General features: G+C 38.0%; 5 protein-coding genes across 9 annotated transcripts in view; 2 read left to right on the forward strand and 3 right to left on the reverse strand.

The window, feature by feature from the left end:
* Positions 1–1,689: 1,689 nt before the first annotated feature.
* On the reverse strand, positions 1,690–2,688 carry SNRPG (small nuclear ribonucleoprotein G). Its single transcript, XM_066396979.1, has 3 exons — positions 2,535–2,688; positions 2,315–2,462; positions 1,690–1,878 (listed from the first exon to the last, which is right to left on the reverse strand). Exons 1-3 carry the CDS (start codon positions 2,564–2,566, stop codon positions 1,828–1,830), a joined length of 231 nt encoding a protein of 76 aa, XP_066253076.1. The 5' UTR covers positions 2,567–2,688; the 3' UTR covers positions 1,690–1,827.
* Positions 2,689–3,442: 754 nt separating this feature from the next.
* LOC136413462 (zinc finger Ran-binding domain-containing protein 2) lies at positions 3,443–5,862 on the forward strand. Of its 2 annotated transcripts, none has more exons than XM_066397036.1 (2): positions 3,443–3,608; positions 3,793–5,862. In XM_066397036.1, exon 2 carries the CDS (start codon positions 3,797–3,799, stop codon positions 4,427–4,429), a length of 633 nt encoding a protein of 210 aa, XP_066253133.1. In that variant the 5' UTR covers positions 3,443–3,608; positions 3,793–3,796; the 3' UTR covers positions 4,430–5,862. The 2 variants fall into 2 exon arrangements, with proteins under 2 accessions (XP_066253133.1, XP_066253134.1); XM_066397037.1 differs by having other exon boundaries at positions 3,443–3,598.
* Positions 5,863–7,099: 1,237 nt separating this feature from the next.
* Positions 7,100–20,137, forward strand: part of Msp300 (Muscle-specific protein 300 kDa) — a 116,559-nt gene continuing 103,521 nt past the window's right edge. For 2 of the 4 annotated variants that reach the window (XM_066396856.1, XM_066396857.1), the window contains exons 1-3: positions 7,100–7,158; positions 8,501–8,808; positions 11,673–11,961. In XM_066396856.1, coding sequence (XP_066252953.1) covers positions 8,548–8,808; positions 11,673–11,961 — 550 coding nt within the window. In that variant the 5' untranslated portion in view covers positions 7,100–7,158; positions 8,501–8,547. Of the gene's footprint in view, positions 7,159–8,500; positions 8,809–11,672; positions 11,962–20,137 lie in introns of those variants that run through there. The other 2 variants (XM_066396852.1, XM_066396850.1) reach the window with 1 other exon arrangement.
* On the reverse strand, positions 8,999–11,042 carry LOC136413477 (uncharacterized). Its single transcript, XM_066397060.1, has 6 exons — positions 11,004–11,042; positions 10,802–10,934; positions 10,425–10,751; positions 10,106–10,366; positions 9,663–9,857; positions 8,999–9,126 (listed from the first exon to the last, which is right to left on the reverse strand). The coding sequence occupies exons 1-6, from the start codon at positions 11,040–11,042 to the stop codon at positions 8,999–9,001; spliced, it is 1,083 nt and encodes a 360-aa protein (XP_066253157.1).
* On the reverse strand, positions 12,593–16,380 carry LOC136413506 (serine/threonine-protein phosphatase PP2A 65 kDa regulatory subunit-like). The gene is made up of 5 exons (XM_066397098.1): positions 16,259–16,380; positions 15,830–16,210; positions 15,579–15,773; positions 14,584–14,689; positions 12,593–14,517 (listed from the first exon to the last, which is right to left on the reverse strand). The coding sequence occupies exons 1-5, from the start codon at positions 16,328–16,330 to the stop codon at positions 12,881–12,883; spliced, it is 2,391 nt and encodes a 796-aa protein (XP_066253195.1). The 5' UTR covers positions 16,331–16,380; the 3' UTR covers positions 12,593–12,880.

Consider the following 20,137-nt stretch of genomic DNA (forward strand, 5'->3'; position numbering starts at 1 on the left):
AGTTCAGAATTTGGGTACCTACATGCGACGCTGTGCGGTCCAATATCTAACGTTTTGCCTTGCGGTTCAGGCATAACGCAATCATGCCAATGATGAAGTTGTCTTTTAAGCAGGCTGCATGCCATTATGCCAAAATCATAAATAACTGGGTCAAACAGTAGGGCGTATCGTATCTACAAGGAAGGTTAACCGTTCAAACATGCTTCAGGCGGGACCTGTCAAGAATTTCTGAGGTTCACTGGGTTGCGAATATATGCGACAAGAACTGGGAACTTTGCACCCAAAAATAGTGCATCGGGGGATCTACCTAGAATGAAAACTAAACTGCGAGCCATCCAAGGTTTTGGAAATTTTTAAATTTAACTGAGGCTTATGAATTTTCATTTATCTGTTCACCAGTTTTGAAATCAACTTATTCTTTAAATAAGTAAAGTCCGTTGAAGATTGCCTCAAAACTTGCTTTATACGCGTTATTACTAATCTTTTTATCTATGCTATGAATATATCTAAAAACCAAACTGACCTTAGTCCAGTTTCTATAGATCCTATTCACACTAGAACTATTATAAAGTAGCTCTATTTAGAACCAATACTAAGGGCTTTAATAGACGACAGTATTTTAGACAGTATTAAATAGTTCGAATGAACCTCTAGCAAACGCTTATGTCAATGGACATTAAACTAGTTTTATTGTAAATGTTTCTTTCAGATATGAGTTAGTTTGAGTTTCGTATTTCTTGATTTGCAATGAGACCAGCTTATGTCCAAAAAAATGTTAAATGTTACCTATATGTATTACAAAGTATATTGTATTAATTGTTGATTCTTGTTTAAGTGTGAACAATATTATTAATGTAGCACCGTGTACTAAATTTGCACTATACCTACATAAAGTTTTAAAGTCAATAAGTCTTTCATTGACTATTTTTGTGATAAGTATGGTGATATCTCAAAATTATGTAGTGAAATAATATTGATTTAGTTTGGAAATGAAGCAATTACAGTTGTAAATGGTTGCTTCAGGTGCTCCAATTTGGATTTCCAGATACAAAATAAATCATGATAAAAAAGGGATTTTTACCATAACTTATTACATATTTGGAAATGCAAGTGGGAACACACGAAGCAGATATTTATTACTTATTCACGGAAAAATCGTTGTGCTTCTAGAGCTTTTACCAATAACTAGAAAACAGTGACAGAAAAAAACTTTATTAGTATACAATTTTATCGACTTGTTCAATAATCCCTGGCCCGACTTTATTTCCACAATAAAGCGCTTTTTCAACTATTCGCTATAAAACAGTTGAGTGACAGGTTAATAATGACACACATTACTTACCTAGTGAGGTAATCAGCGATGACGTTGTAATCCTCATTCTTGTTTCATTTATGCTGCTCATGGCAACAAACGTTAAATGAAACGTCCCCGTTGATGACAAAATTCAAGACGCATTGTTCTTTAATAGATTTGATTTCATTTATTCGTAATTTAGGCAACTTTAATGTAATTTGATTAAAGCTACTTAAATCTAGTAGTAGAAAAAAAATCATATGTACACCGCGGTTATGAAATATGTGTAACCTTCACGTCTGAGATCACTTGGCACTGAATTTCACAAATAGTGTTTATATACCAAATAAATGTGGTTATTAAGAATATATAAAGGTGTCAATAACAAACCAAACTACATGGGTATCTTACAGTTTAATTCTAGCACAGTTGAGTACATAGGTGCTTAAAGCTAGAATCTTTGTTTGTAGTTTAAGATTGTTTTTCAACTACAAATAACGTTTTTACCTTTAAGAACTACAGAGAGGACAGTCCTATATTCTATCTAATGCCTCCAGCATTACTATACTGTTCCCCCTAATTACCTAGAACCAAAACATACTGTTAGATTGGTTGAATCTATAGTATATAGGAGTAAATATAATAATGTGATTTGTGATGGACAATAATGGAACAAATCATGGGCTAATTGATGCAAGTTATTCTCTATTTTCTAACAAATTTTTTACCTCCAATTTTTGCCTAATTTGAAAAAAAAATGAATGTCTTCTTGTTCTAACAAGAATAGGCCTTCATTCTCTAAAGTCCCTTATCATAATTAGAGTTTAAGCTTTATTTAGCCGTCGAAACAAGACATTGAGCAAAATCCCAATTGAAAATCTGTTGTAATCCACCAGATTATAACAGTGGAATTGGAATTGACTATAATTTACAGATGTTCCAACAAATCTTTAAGCAATGCTTGGATGTAAATTAGTAGTTTTATGGTAAAAACTTGATTGGTTCTTAAATTGAACTTACCACCATGCCAATGTTGTTCTTGGAGCCATCTCTGCATTCTTCGATACTCTCATCTACAACGAGATTCATGAAGGGATCAAATCCTCGCAAGATTCCGGTAACTTGTCTGCCCCCGTTGAGTTTTAAAGACAGTTTTTTGTCCATGAATCTTAAAGAAAAGAGCTGCGATGTAGGGTTGCATTTCAAGTTAAATTGTAGAAATAATGAATGTTATATTTACTTTTTCAATTCTGGTGGATGTGCTTTGGACATGGTTTATTAATGAAGGATATACTCGATTAAAAGGGAAGTGAAATTAAAGAAATATAGAGATACTACAAAAGGGAACAAACCGCGTCTTTTCCTTCAACAGAAAAACAAAATATTTTTAGGTTATGAATACGATCATGAAAATGGGACATTCAAATCGATATCGATGGTATCGATACCAATAAATCCCTCTATGGTCGAGGAAGAAGCCAAAAACATTTTTAAACAGCGTATTTCTCCCTAGATCTCAATTTTCTTTAGTTTACTATTTTAATTCGTTCATATTCGCGTCTATCCGCGACGTATCCGTAAAAAACGAAATAGCAATAAAACAAGTAATTTGAGCCGAGAGTCAGGAATTTTTTACTGCAATTAAGTGATAGTGAATTCGGAAAAGTATGGGAAATCTCATATTGCTTGAACAGAGTGGAGCCCTTATGAAATCCCAGCGGATGTTCCACGTGCATATGCAAAAAACACCGACAATTTTCAACATCGATACATGAATGTATCTGCGGCGGCGATTTACATCTATGTTTTTCCCATGATGTATCGATGTTGTATAGAGATGAGCTAAGCTGTGACTGTTAAGTCACCGGCGTTCCGCTGATAACGAGTATACGGTCATTGGTTCCGTTTATCTAGAAGGTAAATCGTGATTTAAACTTTTAGTTAGAAAGGTCCTTGAATTGTTGTACAAAGAAGTGCGGGGAGGTGATAACTCAAAGTAGTAAGAGTGATTTCGTCGGGTGTGCCTTATGGATTGTTGCAAAAAGTACTTTTTTGTTTAATTGGCATTTTATTGGACTGGAGTCACTGGTTACAAAATATCTCTCATCTCTAATGTTTTAAAAACTTTGATTAATCGACGCCATCCTTACTTTTATTTCCACAAAGCCACAAATTTGTTGAGTGTTTGTTCGTTTGTTGGTTGCTTTTTGCCGAATTTTAGCCTATTCTGTCTAATTTTAAGATTTTATTGCGTAGTTTTCTGTTTATTTAAAGTTTGTGTGTTAAAATACGTGTCCCCATTGGGTTAGTAAAGGTATAAAAGCGCCCCTAAAGGAAGTATCAGTTATTTTGTGCACTCATCAACCACCTAGCTACAAAACAATACCCCCTGACATTCCGACATTCTCCACACCACCAGCACCACAATACCTCAAAACTACGAGTTCAATCATCTGAGTAACATTTTAACCTTACCTTACTTTACATTTTTTCCACAGCACCATGGCCGAAGAACAATCCTCAATCAAATCCATGGGCGAAGACTGGACCTGTGAAGAATGCGGCAATCTCAACTTCGCCAGGAGATCATCTTGCAACCGCTGCCAAAAGGGCAAAGCCCCAAGCACTGCCAGCAAACGCAAGCTGGGAACTGAAATAGGAAAAGCTGCTGCTGAAAAAAGCAGAGGTTTGTTTAGTGCTGATGACTGGCAGTGCAACAAATGCGGGAACGTTAATTGGGCTCGGCGTCAGCAATGCAACGTTTGCAATGCACCCAAATTCGGAGAGGTGGAAGAAAGAACAGGCTTTGGGGGAGGTTACAATGATCGGGGAGTTGTGGAGTACAAAGAGAGGCCTGATTCTGATGATGAATACGATGAATTTGGGCGGCGGAAGAAGAGGAGAACTGGCAGTTCGGTAACTAGCAATAGTAGCAAAGAAGATGATAAAGAAGATGTTGTTGTGGGTAAAAAGGTGAGGGATGAAGAGGAGGAGGAGGAAGAGGAAGAAGAGGAGGATGACGATGGAGATTTGTCAAAGTACGACCTTTCCGATTGGGGTGATGTGGCACCTGATACAGGTAAGGAAAATAAGACAGAGACCAAGTCCAGTTCCCCATCTAAAGACAAGAAGTAACCTGTATTGTATGACCCAGTTACAATAGTTGTTGCCTAACACTGTTGCAAAGTGTTTGTCATTCAGAAATTTTTTAGTCCTCTGTGATTGTTAAGAAACATTTTACCATTTACATTTAAGTTTTGAATTTTTAACATTTATGCAGAAGTAGGTGACAATGAATAGGGAGTAATAAAATTACAAAGTAGAAATTTGCAAGCAAATCTGCTTTGCTACTCATCCAGTGGCTGCAGTTGATTAAAACGGACAGATAGACAATAAAATCGAGCATGGTTATTAAGTAAATATATGTTGGCTGGACTCACATTTCTGATCAAATTAATTTTTTGCATAATTTCCTGAATCATTTGTCTTATGTTCTGACTATGCTCAATTACATTCTTTGTCTACCTGCAATCAGTGGAATAACTGCAAAGGAGACTTACTTGCAAATTTCCATTTTTGATGTTTATTATTTTACATTCAGTGTACCTTCTTTGACATACATGCTAAAAATTCCAAACTTAAACTCTTTCTCACTTAAATCAAATCTATTCAATAACTTTTTACATGTATTGTGTTCATTTATAAATATTAATTGTTTTTTTATATCATTTTTTGTTTAGTAATTTGTGGAAGCAACTAAAACCGAAAATTTTTTAGTCATAATTCACTTGTATACAGTGTCCCAGATTTGTTTCTGTAATGTTGAAAAATATTAAAGCTATAACAAAGCTAAATGGGGAAAGTATTGATTTCATTTATTGTTTATGAAATGAGAATGTGGTTTGTTTGGGATTTGGGGTCCTGTTTGCAAATAATAAAAAATTAGCTCCGAAGGTTAGATTCATATATTCCAGTTGCCGATGGCCATTTTAAACAATTTTTTAAGTCAAAAATGAAACGTGATAGGCAAAAATGCCAAAGAGCAGAAAAGCCAAATGGTGAATTTAAAATTTTAAACTATCTAAAGTTAGTACAAATTCTTGCGAGACTTTCTCCATGTAACTTTTGTTGTAGTTTTAATAATTTCCATTATCCCATGGGTAGACACGAATTTGGAGCATACTGTATGTAATGTTATCATAGAAACATTGCAATTGATTCTGAACCAAGGTTTATTTTAGTGTTTTGTATAGTCACGTAATTGTTCACAAGGGAATGTAGCATGAAACTTCTTTAGAAATTGTGTATCAACTGTAATTTCTCTAGGTGTAATTGTATTGTTATATAGACTTAAATTGTATTTTTATTAAGTGTCTGTTATTAGTGTCATTTTTTATATAGCTTAGAGTTAAATCCTCTTGGTAATCAAGAGATATACAGTAGGTTTGATTGGTGACATATGCACATTTTTGTCTTCAAGACAAACGTCTTTTTAATATAAATTAATTTTGTTTGTCAAGTAATGCTTCTTCATCTTCTAGACGAACCATTAAAAAATTAAGAAGTAAGTTTGTTTTTTTTTCACCTTATTTTCCATATTTTAATCAGGGAAAAAGGTTCAAAAATTTTCTATAACCAGTTGTGAATAGAAATAGAGAAAGACGTCCCAGCATTCCAATTGAACCTAATTTTAAACGTATTTTTCCCCCAAAACCACGTCGTTTTGTCCTGCGTAAATAGGATTCACTTTCCTTGTGCTTTAAATTTTAATATCAAATCTTTCGATATTATTTCAAATTATAAATTCTTTAAGAAATAAAAATGTTCGTAACAAGGTTCAGAAGTTTTCATGTTTTCTTAACAATACCGAAGTTTAGCATGATTCTGATAAAATATCCGAAATTCACTCTTTTTTTTCCTGCGGAAGTGAGATTTGCTGCCACTGTGTGCGGCTAGCTCCATCTATCGGAGCGCGGACGCATTAAAATTGAAGCATTATTCGCAAAATACGAGGGTCGTTCCTCAAATAATAATTGATGCAGTTGAACTGGAATTTCTTAGCCGAAGATGCAAATTCTCAGTTAGAGAAATAACAAGGAACGATGACAAAATGAGGCAAAAAGACTTAAAAAATTGCATGGATCCTTCTTGTAAAGCTGTCCTTGTGTGGCTGCTCGTAGAATCGCTGTGCCCATAAGTAACTAGGTACAGATAGAGAGCTGGAAACTGAATGATATTTGAAGATATGATGACTGTTGCATACACTTCTATAATTCCAAAAATTAGGGATGTTATGCACTATGCTTATAGCGATGAAGCAAACTGTGACTGATACCTGACCTTAGATATTCTTGAGATTTAGTACCTGTTTTAATAATGTTGTTTGCGTCCGTTTACTTGTTACCCTATCTCAAGTTGGTATTATGTTGATTACTCAGTTCAATCAATAAAACGGGCAACATAATACTATAAAAATGAAATATTGTAGACTCTTGTACGTATACTTACCCAGATACGTACATGGTACCTAAGTACAGTGTATGGTGGCAGGTATATGGCTAGCGCATGTAGCTCTCCATCTTGCAGACAAAATTCTTCTTCTGGATTCTCCAAATCCAGATGAAAAATCGTCCAAAATTAGTTTTCCAGTGACTCGGAGTAATGGAATCGTGCCGCTTTAGTACGAATCGTTTAGCGTCGAGACGCGAGGCGTCTCGGGTGCCAAAATCTAAATTTAAGAATTATTCCCGTGGGAAGGGGTAGCTACTACGTGGGCTCGGGTCATGACTGTCTGGATTTTGCAGTTTTAAGTGTTACCTATTCGGTACTCCATCCGTGCTGAACCACGCCGCCATCACTTTCCGGTAAGACATATTCCGGGGTTTTTGTGTGTTCGGTTCTCGACTACTTGTGGTGAAGGTTTTCGATGTTAGATATCACATTCGATCCTATGATAAGGCTTAATGGGTGATGGTGAAGTCAAAAGGATCACCGGGGATCTATATATGGTAGCTAAATAAAGGGTTGATGCTGCAAGAATTGCCACTGCTATAGGAGTTGTAACAGACGGGAAAATGCTGAGAATAGAGATTTTATTCAAAAAGCTCGATATTTCTAGAATATTAATTTAGTGTGTATATTCATTTTGTGCGTTTGAAAACGCGCGTGTTCAGGAAAATTTTATTTTCTCGGTTTTTCCATCGTATTTTTTTTGCTACATGTAAGAATCTGAGGAAGCGATTAACACGATAGATTAAAAAAATCTTAGCTAAATTTATAAATTTATTTTAGAGGTGGGCAGGTAAGCATCACAAGCCGTAGGCAGCATAAGGTTTTTTTCTCTTAAAATAAAACTGTATTCTGGATTAAATCAAACTTTGTGTTGTTACGACCGATTTCAGGAATTACGGTTATTACAAAGAATGTTGACTGGAGTTTATTTTATTTTTTCGAGTTCCTACTAAATACCGAATAATCGAGTGTTTATCTTAGGGAAATTGTTTATGTTAAAGGCCATTTCACTTTTCTCGATTTCCTTATACTGAGTAGTATGAAGTAAATAAATATAGGTACGATTAGGTATAGTACCACGTATAAACGATTTTTTTACCATTTAAAATCGTTGGATGTTTTCGGTATTTTATTTCGTTTTATGGAAAAATTCCTGAAAGTCTGAAGAAAATATTTATTTCCGCCATTATGTCAAGAAGTTTATGCCACTATACCAACTCTATAGGCACCAATAACTGAGAGAAACATGTTTTTGAACCATTCCCTTTGTAAATACCGGTCGCTTATAATAAACGGTTTTTTTTACATCGAGCTTCTGGTTTGTAACACCTTTTTATAAAGCAAGATTCAGTTTATTTCGGGAGATATGCCACTGACGAGAAAATTTCGATCAAATAATCGCGCGTCACGAGAGCGCTATTTTTACGTTGACGATGATGGACCGGGTAACCCTCTAGATTATGGAAATAATAAGTAGGTCGGGTCTGATCGTATTGTCTTTAAAAAAATCGCCAGGAGGTTCCCAAGGCGCGTCGCGAGACAGAGATCAAAAGGCGATAATGATGCACTATAAATCAAAATTTCATTGAGCTAAAGCTAAAAGGAATATCTCGCTGATAGATCTAATTTGAGCGATGATTGAGCATATACTTTCCCATATATTTCAGGTACATATATTATTCTATTTATTTTCAGAACCGATGGAACTTTGTCGCGTTTAAACCAAACGTCCAAAACCGAAAATGCAAAGCGGCCAGGGTGGGCGCGCCCCCCCGAGGGGCGCCTGGTCGCCGCTCCCCTTTCGGCCGTCATCCCCCTACGCGCCGTCGCCTCCCCCGCGCCTGACCAGCCCTAGCGTCAACATGTTCGCAGGTCGGATGCCTGTTTGTCCAAGACCGAGATGGCCAATGCCACCCCCCGGAGTCCCTTCACCATCTCCTGTCCCTAAATCCTTTACCTCTCTCTCCCCTGGGCCTAAACCATTCAGACTTCCTATGCATCCGGTAAGTACCTGTAGTGATAAAAGTGATCAAGTTTGTGCTTATTAATAAACAGGCAACGCGGTATATTTGCATCATAGTGCTGTATGTATAATGAGATATGATGTCAAAAGGGTTATGCTGAGACGCAGCTATATGCTCGGAAAAGTAATTTGAAATCTAAAACTCTGAAAGCAAAATAAATACAGGGGTGTTATTGTTGATGGGGAATAAATATAATCTGGAACTTGCCTGAAGCAGAGTGTACTTCCAGGATTTTCCGTATGATTAGAGGAATGTCGTATAGGAGCTTACATTCTGCCAGGATGTTGTAATTAGGACCTGAAAAACTATCTCTGTACAAAACCATAGTAACTCAATGACATATATGGCTACAGCATTTATAATATGCCTTTTTCATCTTATTACTAAACGCATTCAGAATTAAAATTTCATCTGAGTCCCAGAGACATTTGATATGGACAAAAACGTTAATTTCAGGGGCTCACAGGCGAAAGAATCTTTCAAAGAAAAAAAAACACTGTTTTTTTCCTGCGAAAGTAAGATTTCCTTCCACTGTACGGTATTAGCGCCCTCTATTTGAGCTGCAGACACTAACATTCCAGCATTATTCGGGATATACGAGGGTTGTTCTCAAGTTAGCTATTCAGGGTATTTTGGTTTGGAGATTAAAATATCGTTTTCAAGAGGATTTTTGCAAATCTGTCTTTTTTTAGTTTCAGTTTTACTTTGGTCTGGAAATGTTCCTTTATGTCAAATACGCCCTAGGGCCAAATTAGACATATTTGGGGAATTCTTAGGAATAAGATTAATTTGAATTCGCATGTATTTCAGCATTTTTACTCTTTCACAAGTACCTTTGGCATATACAGGAATGGTACAAGAATCCTTCTTCCCTTTTGCACTCTTTGTCTGCTCAGCATCTCCTGCATAAGATCCTGTTAATAACATACAGGATGTTGTAAAACGTTCAGAGATTTCTAGGTCAGATTTTACATTAAAAAATCTATGAACAATAATTGCGTCGTCAGCGAGGTACAGGGTATTAATATCTGAAAATGAACATTGTGCTTTTCTCTACATTATTAAGAGATTATCAGATATTTAGTTCAATTTTCGGGTTCTGGGTACGTTCTAAACCCTTGATAAAGTCTAAGAAATGTGAAGACAAATTTGAAATCTATCTTAAACCTTTAACACCCTGTATCTCGGCAATGAAACATTTACGTATTCACGTTACAGCATGGTTTTCTCTGTATTTCTTGATTTAAATAGAATCTGCCCTCTTACAAAAGCTAACCAGTAACAACGATCAAGGTCTTCTTAGATTCAGTGTTCTCCATCACATACTTGATACTCTGTACTATAGGGCTATGAGGCTCAGCTATTGAATGCAGATGCCCTCCGAAAATGGTCATAAGAAAGGGTTTTTCTGGGCGATTCAAAAGTGAATTCAGGGTGGTTTTTACCATGTCGAAAAGCTCTGGATCTTGTCTCTGTTTTCTCAGCTCACGGACATCTATGAGGCTTGGTTGGTCGCCTGTTACATGGGGTTGAAAGCCTGAGGAGAGGGTTTGAGGTGTTGGTGAAGGGGGTTTGAAATATGAGTTGGTTGCTACCGTCATCCCAGATGCCTCCTAGAAATGAATACTGGACAAGCTTCATCACGTTAAGTACGTCCCAGGCTGCAGGTTTAAATTTGCGTTTAATAACTGGAACTTCTTCAGGCTTTTTTTCACTAGTTAAGCTTCTTCTCGCTCTAATTTGGAACACTTCAGTGTGCTTATCACCAGTGATGAAAGTTTTCCCTGTAGGGCTAATGTACTTCTTATCGTCCTCCTCCAGCGGCATGCCCTCACACTTTTCACCTTTTTTTTCAGATGATTGATTGTTGTTCAAGTCTTCAATGTTGTTGATTATTTCTTGGCTGGGCACTGAGGCTACTGCTATAAGAATACTTGATAGACTTAGTTTGCGAGGTACAATGTAGTTTTACCAGTTTTCATTTTCCTAACAGTATCGCAGTAGTGAATAAGCGACATTAAACTGTCCTTGAGGAGTTCTTTGCAAAACGCAGATCCAGATTTTTGCTGTTTTTTGACATGCGCGGTTTCTCTTTCGCAGTCACGCTTCAGAAATTATTAGCAAATGAAAATGAAATTCCCGAAAAAACCTCATAGGAAAACTACGCCACTGACGTATGTTCCGGCGTACCAGTGGGCCGCCTCTTTGCCCATTGAGCTTCTTTGGATTCCTGTGGCTCGAAAAATATCTCTTTGGGAGTGTAATAAGCGACTTCCTCTAAGCTCTAGAATTTCATGTGATTAATGGCCCACTATGCTTCAGTCAGCGTTAACATCATAGTAAACCACAACACATAATTCTTATGTCTGAGTGCGCACTTTACGTCCCTAAAGTTGCTTCTTAAAGCCATAATAGATCCACAATGCTCAATGCGCAGTCGACCCACTCCGACCCAGCCCAGTCTGGATAATTGCGCTGTGTTTCCCAACGCCTGATATGACCTTATTTGAATACCTTAACTCTGGCGGCTTCATGTAGATGCAGGAGTTTCACAGTGTTTTTTGTGGAGAGGTACAGCAGGGGTCTATGTAGGCGAAGAATAACACAACGTTGAGATCTTTGGGAACAGCTGATTCTAGTTTTTGAAGGCCCCCTGATATCTACTGTTAGCAATCTATGAAGGAATTCGTAGGGCGAATTAACTCACCCACCAAAAAGATATTGCAAGTTAACAGAGCTATTGTAAACTTCAACATAATTGAGATTTTTTGATGTTGTCAAGGATTAGTGGTTAAGGCATAAAGGTGTGAATGGAAATACTGAAGCGGGTTTTTCTTTTTCAGCCTTCTCCAGCGCCAAACCGCTGCCCCTCTCCAGACCCCTACTTCCAAGGGGTCCACCCCTACTCTTCCAGAACTTACTCTCCAGTTACCTACGCCGACATCGGGCCCCCCAATCTCGACTACGAATACGTGGGGATGCCCATGACTCCTCCTCCCCTTCCTCGTAACTACGAAGTCGACGATGAGGAGGATTCTGGACCATCCACTGCTGAAATCATCGCCAACCAATCTCAGGATTATATCGACGAAAAACTGGCAGAGTATCAGGCGACTATTTATCAACTGCAAGGTAAGTGCGACAGATACTGATGGTCGAAGACGCAGGGCGTCTTAGGTACTATAATAGCGGTCGCTCGTGCCGTTGCGGCTACGCCTCCACCATAAGAGATCGTGCCGTGACTAAAACAGTCCAAAAGCTGAAAATCCGATGATTTTCGGTTAATTCTTTGAATTATCAAATAATAGCTAGATAAATCCAAGTTTTAGCAGACGCACCGTCTAATTACTTTAATTCTGAATTAAACGAGCCATAACACAATTAAATAAGTTCGTTGCTATAGTCTGAAGTCGCTGGCCTATGGTCATCGTTATATTTAGCGAATGTTATTACATATTGTGGGTTGTCACAACGAATTTAGGAACATAATAGCTAATAATACCCGAAAATCCCACTCGTAAATTATATTACGTTAATTGGATTGTCGATTTTTCGAGTGTTATTGAGATTGAGCTCGTCGGGTCCGAGCCGAGTTGCGGATGAGTTCGGGGCAGCGAAAGTGAAGAAACTGAAGAAATTATATCACGATGGCAAATCCTGTTTTTTTCATTGGAGGAGGAACACAGAAGGGAGGAAAAGGAAATGAGAAAACGGCTAGCTGATGCACCGATCCGGAATCCCATGAAGGACATCTCCGCGAAAGTCTTTGAAATTGTAATTGGGGATTTCCCCAAATAAACTCTCGAATATTTCTTTACTTGCCTCAAGCCACGCAGACAGATGTATTTCTTTCAGAAATACCGCGATTTGCGTTAAAACCATTTTCAAAATCAGAAATCTAAATTTAACCACAAGGTTTCATGCCAAGTCTTTTTATTTGGGTTAACAACCGCAATGTTTGGAAACGTATTCCCAGTCTACCGGTTAGCTCTGGTTAATCAATTGATCATTTCTCCAGTGAATAAGTTTCAGTTTTATCTTAAGATTAGTTTTACTGCGGCACTTCACTCAGCGATTCAGTTTGTCGTTTATTGCTGGTTTCTTCCGGTACTTCTCCTATATCTAGATTTTTTTCCGCTGACTTTTCAAACTTCTCATTGAAAATTTCCATGACTTCCTTAACCAGCGATGTATATTTCGTGTTTTCACTGAGAACTGCGGAAGTCGAACTTTCCACAAATATCGTCTTGGTCAAATCTGGCTCATCCTCGGCTTCTATGAGGTCCGTGTCCAACGGTTCTGCCAGATCTTTCTCCTGGAAAATGGCCGTTTTAAACCCGTTGTGAATTTCTTCTATGATCACGGAAATTTCCTCGTTTGTTAGTAGTTTCAAGGCCTTTTGGACCCACTCCTCCGACTCCTCTTGATTCAGTTTAGTGATGAATTCGGAGATTTCGGCCAAGGTGCAAATTGCCCTAATTTGAATGTTCTCTATGGGGTCCTTGTTGAGGGTGTCCAAAATCGGTAGGAATTTGTTGTAAATTAAATTCAAAAGTCCATGCAAATATGGCCAGTTGGTACCGTTCAATTCTGCATCCTCCACTGAGTAGAGGTTCAGGTTTTTGTACTTTAAGCTCATGTTGGTGAAATCTTGCTCCAAGTAAATATCCGCGTCTAAATGGGAGACATAACTCAGCTCGTCTTTTAAACTCAACATTGAAACATATTTTTCCTCTCTCAGCTCTTTCTGGATTAAGTGGCTGGTCTTGACGATTTTCGCGAACGCCAGCAGAGCTCTTTTGTCAATTTCTTCATTCAAAAAACCTCGTTCAAAAAACCTCTTCCAATCGCCGAGAAAAGTTCCAGGCTCTGGACAGAGATATGGCCGCACCATTTCACTGATTCCGAACAGGGATACAAATCGGTACAAATACCTCGTATCTCTCGTGAAAGTGGTGAAGAATGGTACTAAGTGCTCCGATGACCATTTTATGCCATAATGCTTAGAGATTACAGGCAATATCGTAGCTGCAGTTCTTCTGATAGCGAATATGCTATCCCCCAGGAGAGTAGCGTAGTACGCTTTGAAATGGGTGGAAAAGTAGTCAGAACTGCAGAATTTTGCAACATCAACAAAGGTCGCGACAACGCTCCTGCGGGCCCTCCAATTGGTGTGAGAGCGCACTATGACTGCTCTAATAGAGTTCTTTATCTCATCCAGAGAATCTGTAAGATCAACTTTGTCTGACAAACTGCTCAAACCAAAAAGGAATTTCGCCTGGATAGCTATCGACTCCTCATTGATTAGGGTCTCCAACAAAAACGAAACGATGTTCTTTTTGAAGCATTCTTCGCTTAGAAGGGAACGCAAAGGGAGGATGTTCGAACACAAGGCCAATCGCACATTTTCGCTCTCATCAACTGCCAGTTTCTGGATAGCGACCATAATGCTCTGCTCAAATACAGCCTCAAAGTTTTTCTCTCCGTAGGTCGCGTAAGATTCTTTCAAGTGCTCGCAGTAGTTGAAGAGATTTAAGGCCACCAACATTCGCACCTCAGGGTCAGAATCTTGAGTGAGTTTCTGTAAGAGAGCCACAATCTTGCCTCGATACTTTCCATGGAGGACTTGCTGTTGAATTAGAGCTATGCTGCTCGCTAAGCGCTGCCGAATCTTCCAGGAGACGTCGTCTGGAAGAGAATGGAACAAAATTGAAATGGATGCCCTTGTTAGTCCTATTTGAGGGTGCGGCTTACCACTGGTGTCTTCGACAGTCTTGAAGATGCACTCTTGTAGTGACTCCTTTTTGACTCGTTTGAATAATGCCAGAGCTATGTCAATGGTGCCCACTCGGACTGAATCCTAAAATTGAAAATGTGCTCGTTTTGTATTGTGAAAACTGCAATTTGTCTTGAGTTAAACTATGCCAATATTTCCGACACCTCTGACGAGGTAGCATCGGAGTTATTTTAACTAGTCAACAGTGTAATATTTTTATTAATATTTTTAGGTGTAGTTTTATGTAATATTTTTGCTGTTCTCGCCTCTTATTCAGTTTTATGGAGATGCAATTCAACCAGTCATTGAATGTCTGGACAGGGAATGAGTTCGATGAACTTCAGAATTGATTCGTTAATCAGTTTGGCTATTGTACGTGATGGGTGGTGGATTTAGGGCGGGAAAACTGAAATCTTGGTAGTTACAAAGCAGGTGAAATTTTTAGGGAGAGATGCCGTAAGCTTCACATGGGGTAGCTGAAGGGGCAGAGGAGGGAAGGGGGGGTAGAAGAGAAGGAACACCTAATGTTTTAGTCAATTCGATCATGTTCTTGGAGATCTGAAATTTATTTATCAGAGGATCTTGATAAAACTTGAAAAGTAATTAATCACAAGTTTTATCTTTTTCCTGGAAAAATAATTTTGGGTACAATTCAGAGGACCTCTAATTCCATTTTGTTATCTACTTCCTATACATGTTAAGCGTCACATTATTTAACCTGAGACCCTCTATCTCCATAGCTATGGACATTTTATAGCTCCCCATTTCCAACTTAATTAAACTTTATAGTTACGAGTCCTTACTCAACGGTCAAACATGGTTAATTTGTGGTCATGTTTTGCTTCAAGATAACGAATTAAAAACATAATAACCTGACTAACTAAGGATTGTCAAGATAAGGAAATAATTATTAATTTTTTCTTCTAAACAATGAACCAATAATGAATCGAACAATTCTCTGCCTAATGCATACCATGGGATCCTGAGCGATGTCCTGGAAAATGGGCACAAACTCGCTCACCAAAAATTCCTCCTCCATCACCCCCACAAATCCAACGCACACACTTGCAGCCTCCCTCCTCACCATGGGAGAATCATCCTGGATCAACGTCTTGAAGTTGTTCCTTAACTCCGACCTCTTCGCCTCGCTGAGTTTGGGATAGAGATACTAGAAGAAATCCAAGCTTGACTCAAGCTATTTCTTGGTACCTTTGAGACCCTTACTGGAAAGAGATCCACTGCAGAACATTTACTGGTGAACCAGTCATTCTTGATCAAGTCGTTTACGACTGGCAACAGGAAGTTCTCAACTTGGGCAAGGTCCAAAGTTTCGAGGATACAAACTATCGTTTCTATCGCTTTCTCTCTCACGATGGTCTCGCCAGTCACGCAGAGCTTTCCCAGGAGTTGGAAGATTATTTCTGAATGTTGCAAACCTCCTACTAAAGGGACGAACTTCCTTAGTTGGTCTGCCAGGTGAAGAAGGGCCTCATCGTGGAGCTCCACGTAGTGTTTCTTGACGAGTTCTAGTAGTTCCTCCCTAGTGGCGCTCGGGCCCAACTTTTTAGCTAGCAGATCCAGGTTTTGTATTGTGGTGATGTGCAGCTAAAGCGCTTTTTGTTTCACGAGGGAATAAACGACTGGTTTACTCACCTCCAGGTTTTCCTCACTGAAAGCATCTTTGAATATTTCCAAGTCATGCAGGTCGTCGGTACTTCTAGACATTGCTTACTTTAGTGTTAGTTGAAACACAAAAGCTACAGAATTGATGTAAAATTTTGTCGCGTACGTATGGATAATTTTATCTTATCTTTTAAATTAATTTAAACAACAATAAGCCGCTTATCTCGGAATCTTTATCTGCGGGAACGTTTCAACATAGTCGCAGGTATAAATGGTACCGGATTCAGGGTGTCGCGTTATTTTATGGACGAGATAGGGCGGATTCGATTTTGGATGTGTCGGAGATTTTAATGGCCGAATTTTTGCACATGAATGTCCTTTTTGGGGGAGATATCGTGGTCTGTTTCCGTAATGCAATGCGTTTCATAAAAATATCGAAGTCTGACAGTGGAACCACAGAAACTCCGGCTTTTCGAATTATTTCATCCAACATGCGATTGTCATCACGAAAATAGACGCGAACACGCGAGGAATGACGCAACTCTTCCGGTTTCACTCTGATTCTATCGCTGTATGTATTTATATTTGGAATTCCACTAAAGCCCAAATATTCCAGCGCTAATCCAGGGATGGGATGGAAATTCGTCCTTCGAGGCACTCCTATTATGGCGATTTACAGAGACAAAAAATGCTGTGGAAATTATAAACGGAAATAACGTGGAAATCTTTTCGGAGGTAATTCTAGAGGTTAAAGTAATAAAAAAAGTTCTTATAAACATACCCCAAAAATCGCTTCTTAAAGAGGTGGGAACCCCTCGAAGTTAGAACTCTGAAGATGGATTTTTCCCAATATTTTCGAAACGGTTTATAAATCACGAAATTTGGCATATTTCGATAAGTCGGTGAAAACTTTTTTTGGCTTAACAATTGCAGATTTTCGCCAGGGGCGTCACATCCAGGGTCCACAGGTCTCCCACGTAAATGGTATCCCAACTTTTTTGTTTGTGATCAAATTTTGAAGTCAAATTACTGAATCGCAAATATTTTTATGTAAAAAATCCCCGTATTTCATCTTGTTAGGATAAACTGTTTTCCAGAAAAATGAGTTCCTATAAACCAATGTACTATTACATGGATATGGAAATGCATCTTAATAAACATTGTTAGGCATCCTTGTAACAGAAATCTTTTTTATTAGCCAGCAATAACAACACTAATATTATTGAGGATTTATCACATATTCACGACAAATGTTGTTCATCTTAATGCCCCTTTAATTCTTTTCTTCACAGATTTCGATGTCGATGTAATCGTGCATCAGTTTATAAAAAATCATTTTTCTGGAAAACGCTCTATCCTAACGAGATGAAATAAGAGGATTTTTTTAACTTAAATGTATTTGCGATTCAGTAATTTGATTTAAAAAATTCAGAAATATCATATACAAAAAAGTTAGGGCAACATTTACGTAGGAGATCCCGCGTATGTGACGTCCCTGACTGAAATTTGAAATTATTAACACAGAAAATTTTTCTCCTTTCAACTCACTAAAATATACCGAATTTCATGATTTTAGCGTAAATCGTTTCGAAAATATTGGGGAAAACCCATCTTCAGAGTTTCAACTTCAAGGGGTTTCAACCTCTTTAAGAAGCAATTTTTGAGGTATGTTTATAAGAACTTTCTTTGTTATTTTAATCTCTAGAATCTCGACCCAAAATATCTTGACGTTATTTCCGGACATCCTGTATAAAATATTAGTCAAATCCAGCCTCACCATTCGGGCCAAATCCTTGAGTCTGAAACGTCGATTGGCCATTTAAGATCAGGCAGCGTAATCCTGATCCAAAAAATTCCAGAGGTCTGTAGACCTTGAGGGTTTTATCTACAAAAAACGTAGATTTCTCTGCGTTTACTGAAGGCCTTATTGACGTCAATTCCCTCTTCAGAATTCTCGAATGTGCAGGTGCATTGAAGAGGATTTCAAAAGGAAGTTCTGAGATAAAGTTCGTAAACCTGGAACTTTTATTCATTGGAAGATGCGTCCCTGGCGTATCTTTTATTTGAAAAAAGCGCAGTTTTATTTGTTTCCGTTGTACATTTTATTCAGACAATTTTTCCGCTTGGATGCTTTCAAATTCTCAAGGTAAATTGTGTCGTAACCGAGAGAAGTTCTGTGAAAATTTTTTGTAGCCGTTTCTTCTAAGTTATTGCTGATCCTTCTAAGGCATGATATTTTATCATAAAGAGCGTAGTTTTCTTTATGCTTACTCAAAATGTAATTAAGGTAAATTCCTACTTTGAAATTCTGAAATTTTCAGATGCACTCAAGACCATTGAAAGAGGAAGCTCTGGGATGACATTCATAAAACTCTAACGTTTGACTAATGAATAGCACGTCTCTTACCTATTTTTTATTTAAAAAAAGCGCAGTTTTCTCCACCGTTGCTGTACATTTGCTTGCAAAAATCATTCATCAAAAGATTTCTTAAAATTTTACTGTGTTTTAAAATATTGAATTTCAGCGATGTTTTCTGGCTCTCAAGAAATAGCCAAAGTGCATGGAGCCCTCAATTTCATCTCCTCTAATGTTAACGAAGATACTTTGAAAAAGCCTGAACGATTCACTATCGACACCATCAAGTCTATTATTTTTTAAGTTCTTTGACATGATCATTTCTGTGAAAAAACTAACGCACAGCAATGATAAAATTCACGCAGTCTCTCGAACAAACTTAATACCTCCACATGAATAATGGATTTCTGAATTTTTGGCAACATGGCCATTAATTCGAGTTTTATTAACATCCAGTAAGCCGAATGCAATCGCGCTCTTTAGGAGAGCTGAAACAAATGAATACCGCGACGTTGCCACTTTTCCTAAAAAATACCTGAAAGCTTTCTTATTATTCCCTAATTGATTATTCTCACGGCTGTTTAGCCTTTCCCTTATTTTCTCTCTACCTTCGTAATTTCGTATGTGAAAACACGCAAAGGTTTCTGTAAGCTTAATAAACATTCGTTTCAAGTTAAATACATCCAATCAAAAATTGTTACATGAGTTGCGCCTTTGATCTAATCATATAAAAGCTAATTAGTTTAATCGGTAACGGAAGAGCCAAAGGATGTCAAGGGTACCTACTACGTAATTCGGCTGCCTAATTAGAAGAGTTGGGATGCATGAGTACCAACTGCAACGAGTCAAGTGGCCCCACGATATGAAAAATAGTGATCTACGGTTTGTTTTCATTTCACATTGTGTTAAGACTTGCACCTATCAGTTTATGCGTCACAGAAAGCGATTCTATATATATAGCTTTTTATCTGTCTGTGATCATCATTTTTCTATCTGATAGTATTCAGTTCAAGGTTTAAATTCTGAAATTTGGGAAGTAGAGATTACCGGAAAATTAGGTAAAATTGGTTTATGAAAATGACTTCGCCTTGTGCGAGAGTAGAAATAGTGATAGTAGGAAGGAGGAGGGGGTTATGGTGGTGCCTGCCCCGAGATTTGCCATGGGAAAGTCTAGCGACATACGTTTAGGAAACTAGAAGTCACCCTGGACCTGAGAGAAAATTAGGCTGGAAGTGATAGGGGTTAAATCCATCATGCGGACCTCTCTCTAAATCTGCTATCACTCGAGATGGCCATTACAAAGGCGACTCGTTTTCACAATGGCGAGTAAACGGTTAATAAACTCTCGTATCCGTTTCAATGTTTGCAAATCTATTATTTATGTTGCTGACCACAGGCCACTTGTATCGATCGCAATGCTCGGTCAGTAGGTCAATACAATGAAAACCTTCCATTTCATGGGGCTCCCCTTGGTGAGATCACCCTCAACGTAAAAAATCGATAAGGCTGTATTGTTCGAGACGCAAAATACGCAGTTTGAGATAAGGGGTCAA

The sequence above is a fragment of the Euwallacea similis genome, chromosome 14 (genome assembly GCF_039881205.1).
Source record: "Euwallacea similis isolate ESF13 chromosome 14, ESF131.1, whole genome shotgun sequence".
Lineage (NCBI taxonomy): Eukaryota > Metazoa > Arthropoda > Insecta > Coleoptera > Curculionidae > Euwallacea > Euwallacea similis.

Coding starts and splice junctions, on each gene's coding strand:
- LOC136413506 (XM_066397098.1), bottom strand. CDS start 16,330: ATGTCTAGAAGTACCGACGACCTGCATGACTTGGAAATATTCAAAGAT. Junction 15,774..15,829: donor CTGCAGTGGATCTCTTTCCA/GTAAGGGTCTCA, acceptor GATTTCTTCTAG/TATCTCTATCCCAAACTCAG. Junction 14,518..14,583: donor GACTGTCGAAGACACCAGTG/GTAAGCCGCACC, acceptor ATTCTCTTCCAG/ACGACGTCTCCTGGAAGATT.
- LOC136413462 (XM_066397036.1), top strand. CDS start 3,797: ATGGCCGAAGAACAATCCTCAATCAAATCCATGGGCGAAGACTGGACC.
- LOC136413477 (XM_066397060.1), bottom strand. CDS start 11,042: ATGGGCAAAGAGGCGGCCCACTGGTACGCCGGAACATAC. Junction 10,935..11,003: donor ACTGGTACGCCGGAACATAC/GTCAGTGGCGTA, acceptor TAATTTCTGAAG/CGTGACTGCGAAAGAGAAAC. Junction 10,367..10,424: donor AGGAGGCATCTGGGATGACG/GTAGCAACCAAC, acceptor CCCTCTCCTCAG/GCTTTCAACCCCATGTAACA.
- SNRPG (XM_066396979.1), bottom strand. CDS start 2,566: ATGTCCAAAGCACATCCACCAGAATTGAAAAA. Junction 2,463..2,534: donor CATCCACCAGAATTGAAAAA/GTAAATATAACA, acceptor CTTTTCTTTAAG/ATTCATGGACAAAAAACTGT. Junction 1,879..2,314: donor AGAACAACATTGGCATGGTG/GTAAGTTCAATT, acceptor TTTTGGTTCTAG/GTAATTAGGGGGAACAGTAT.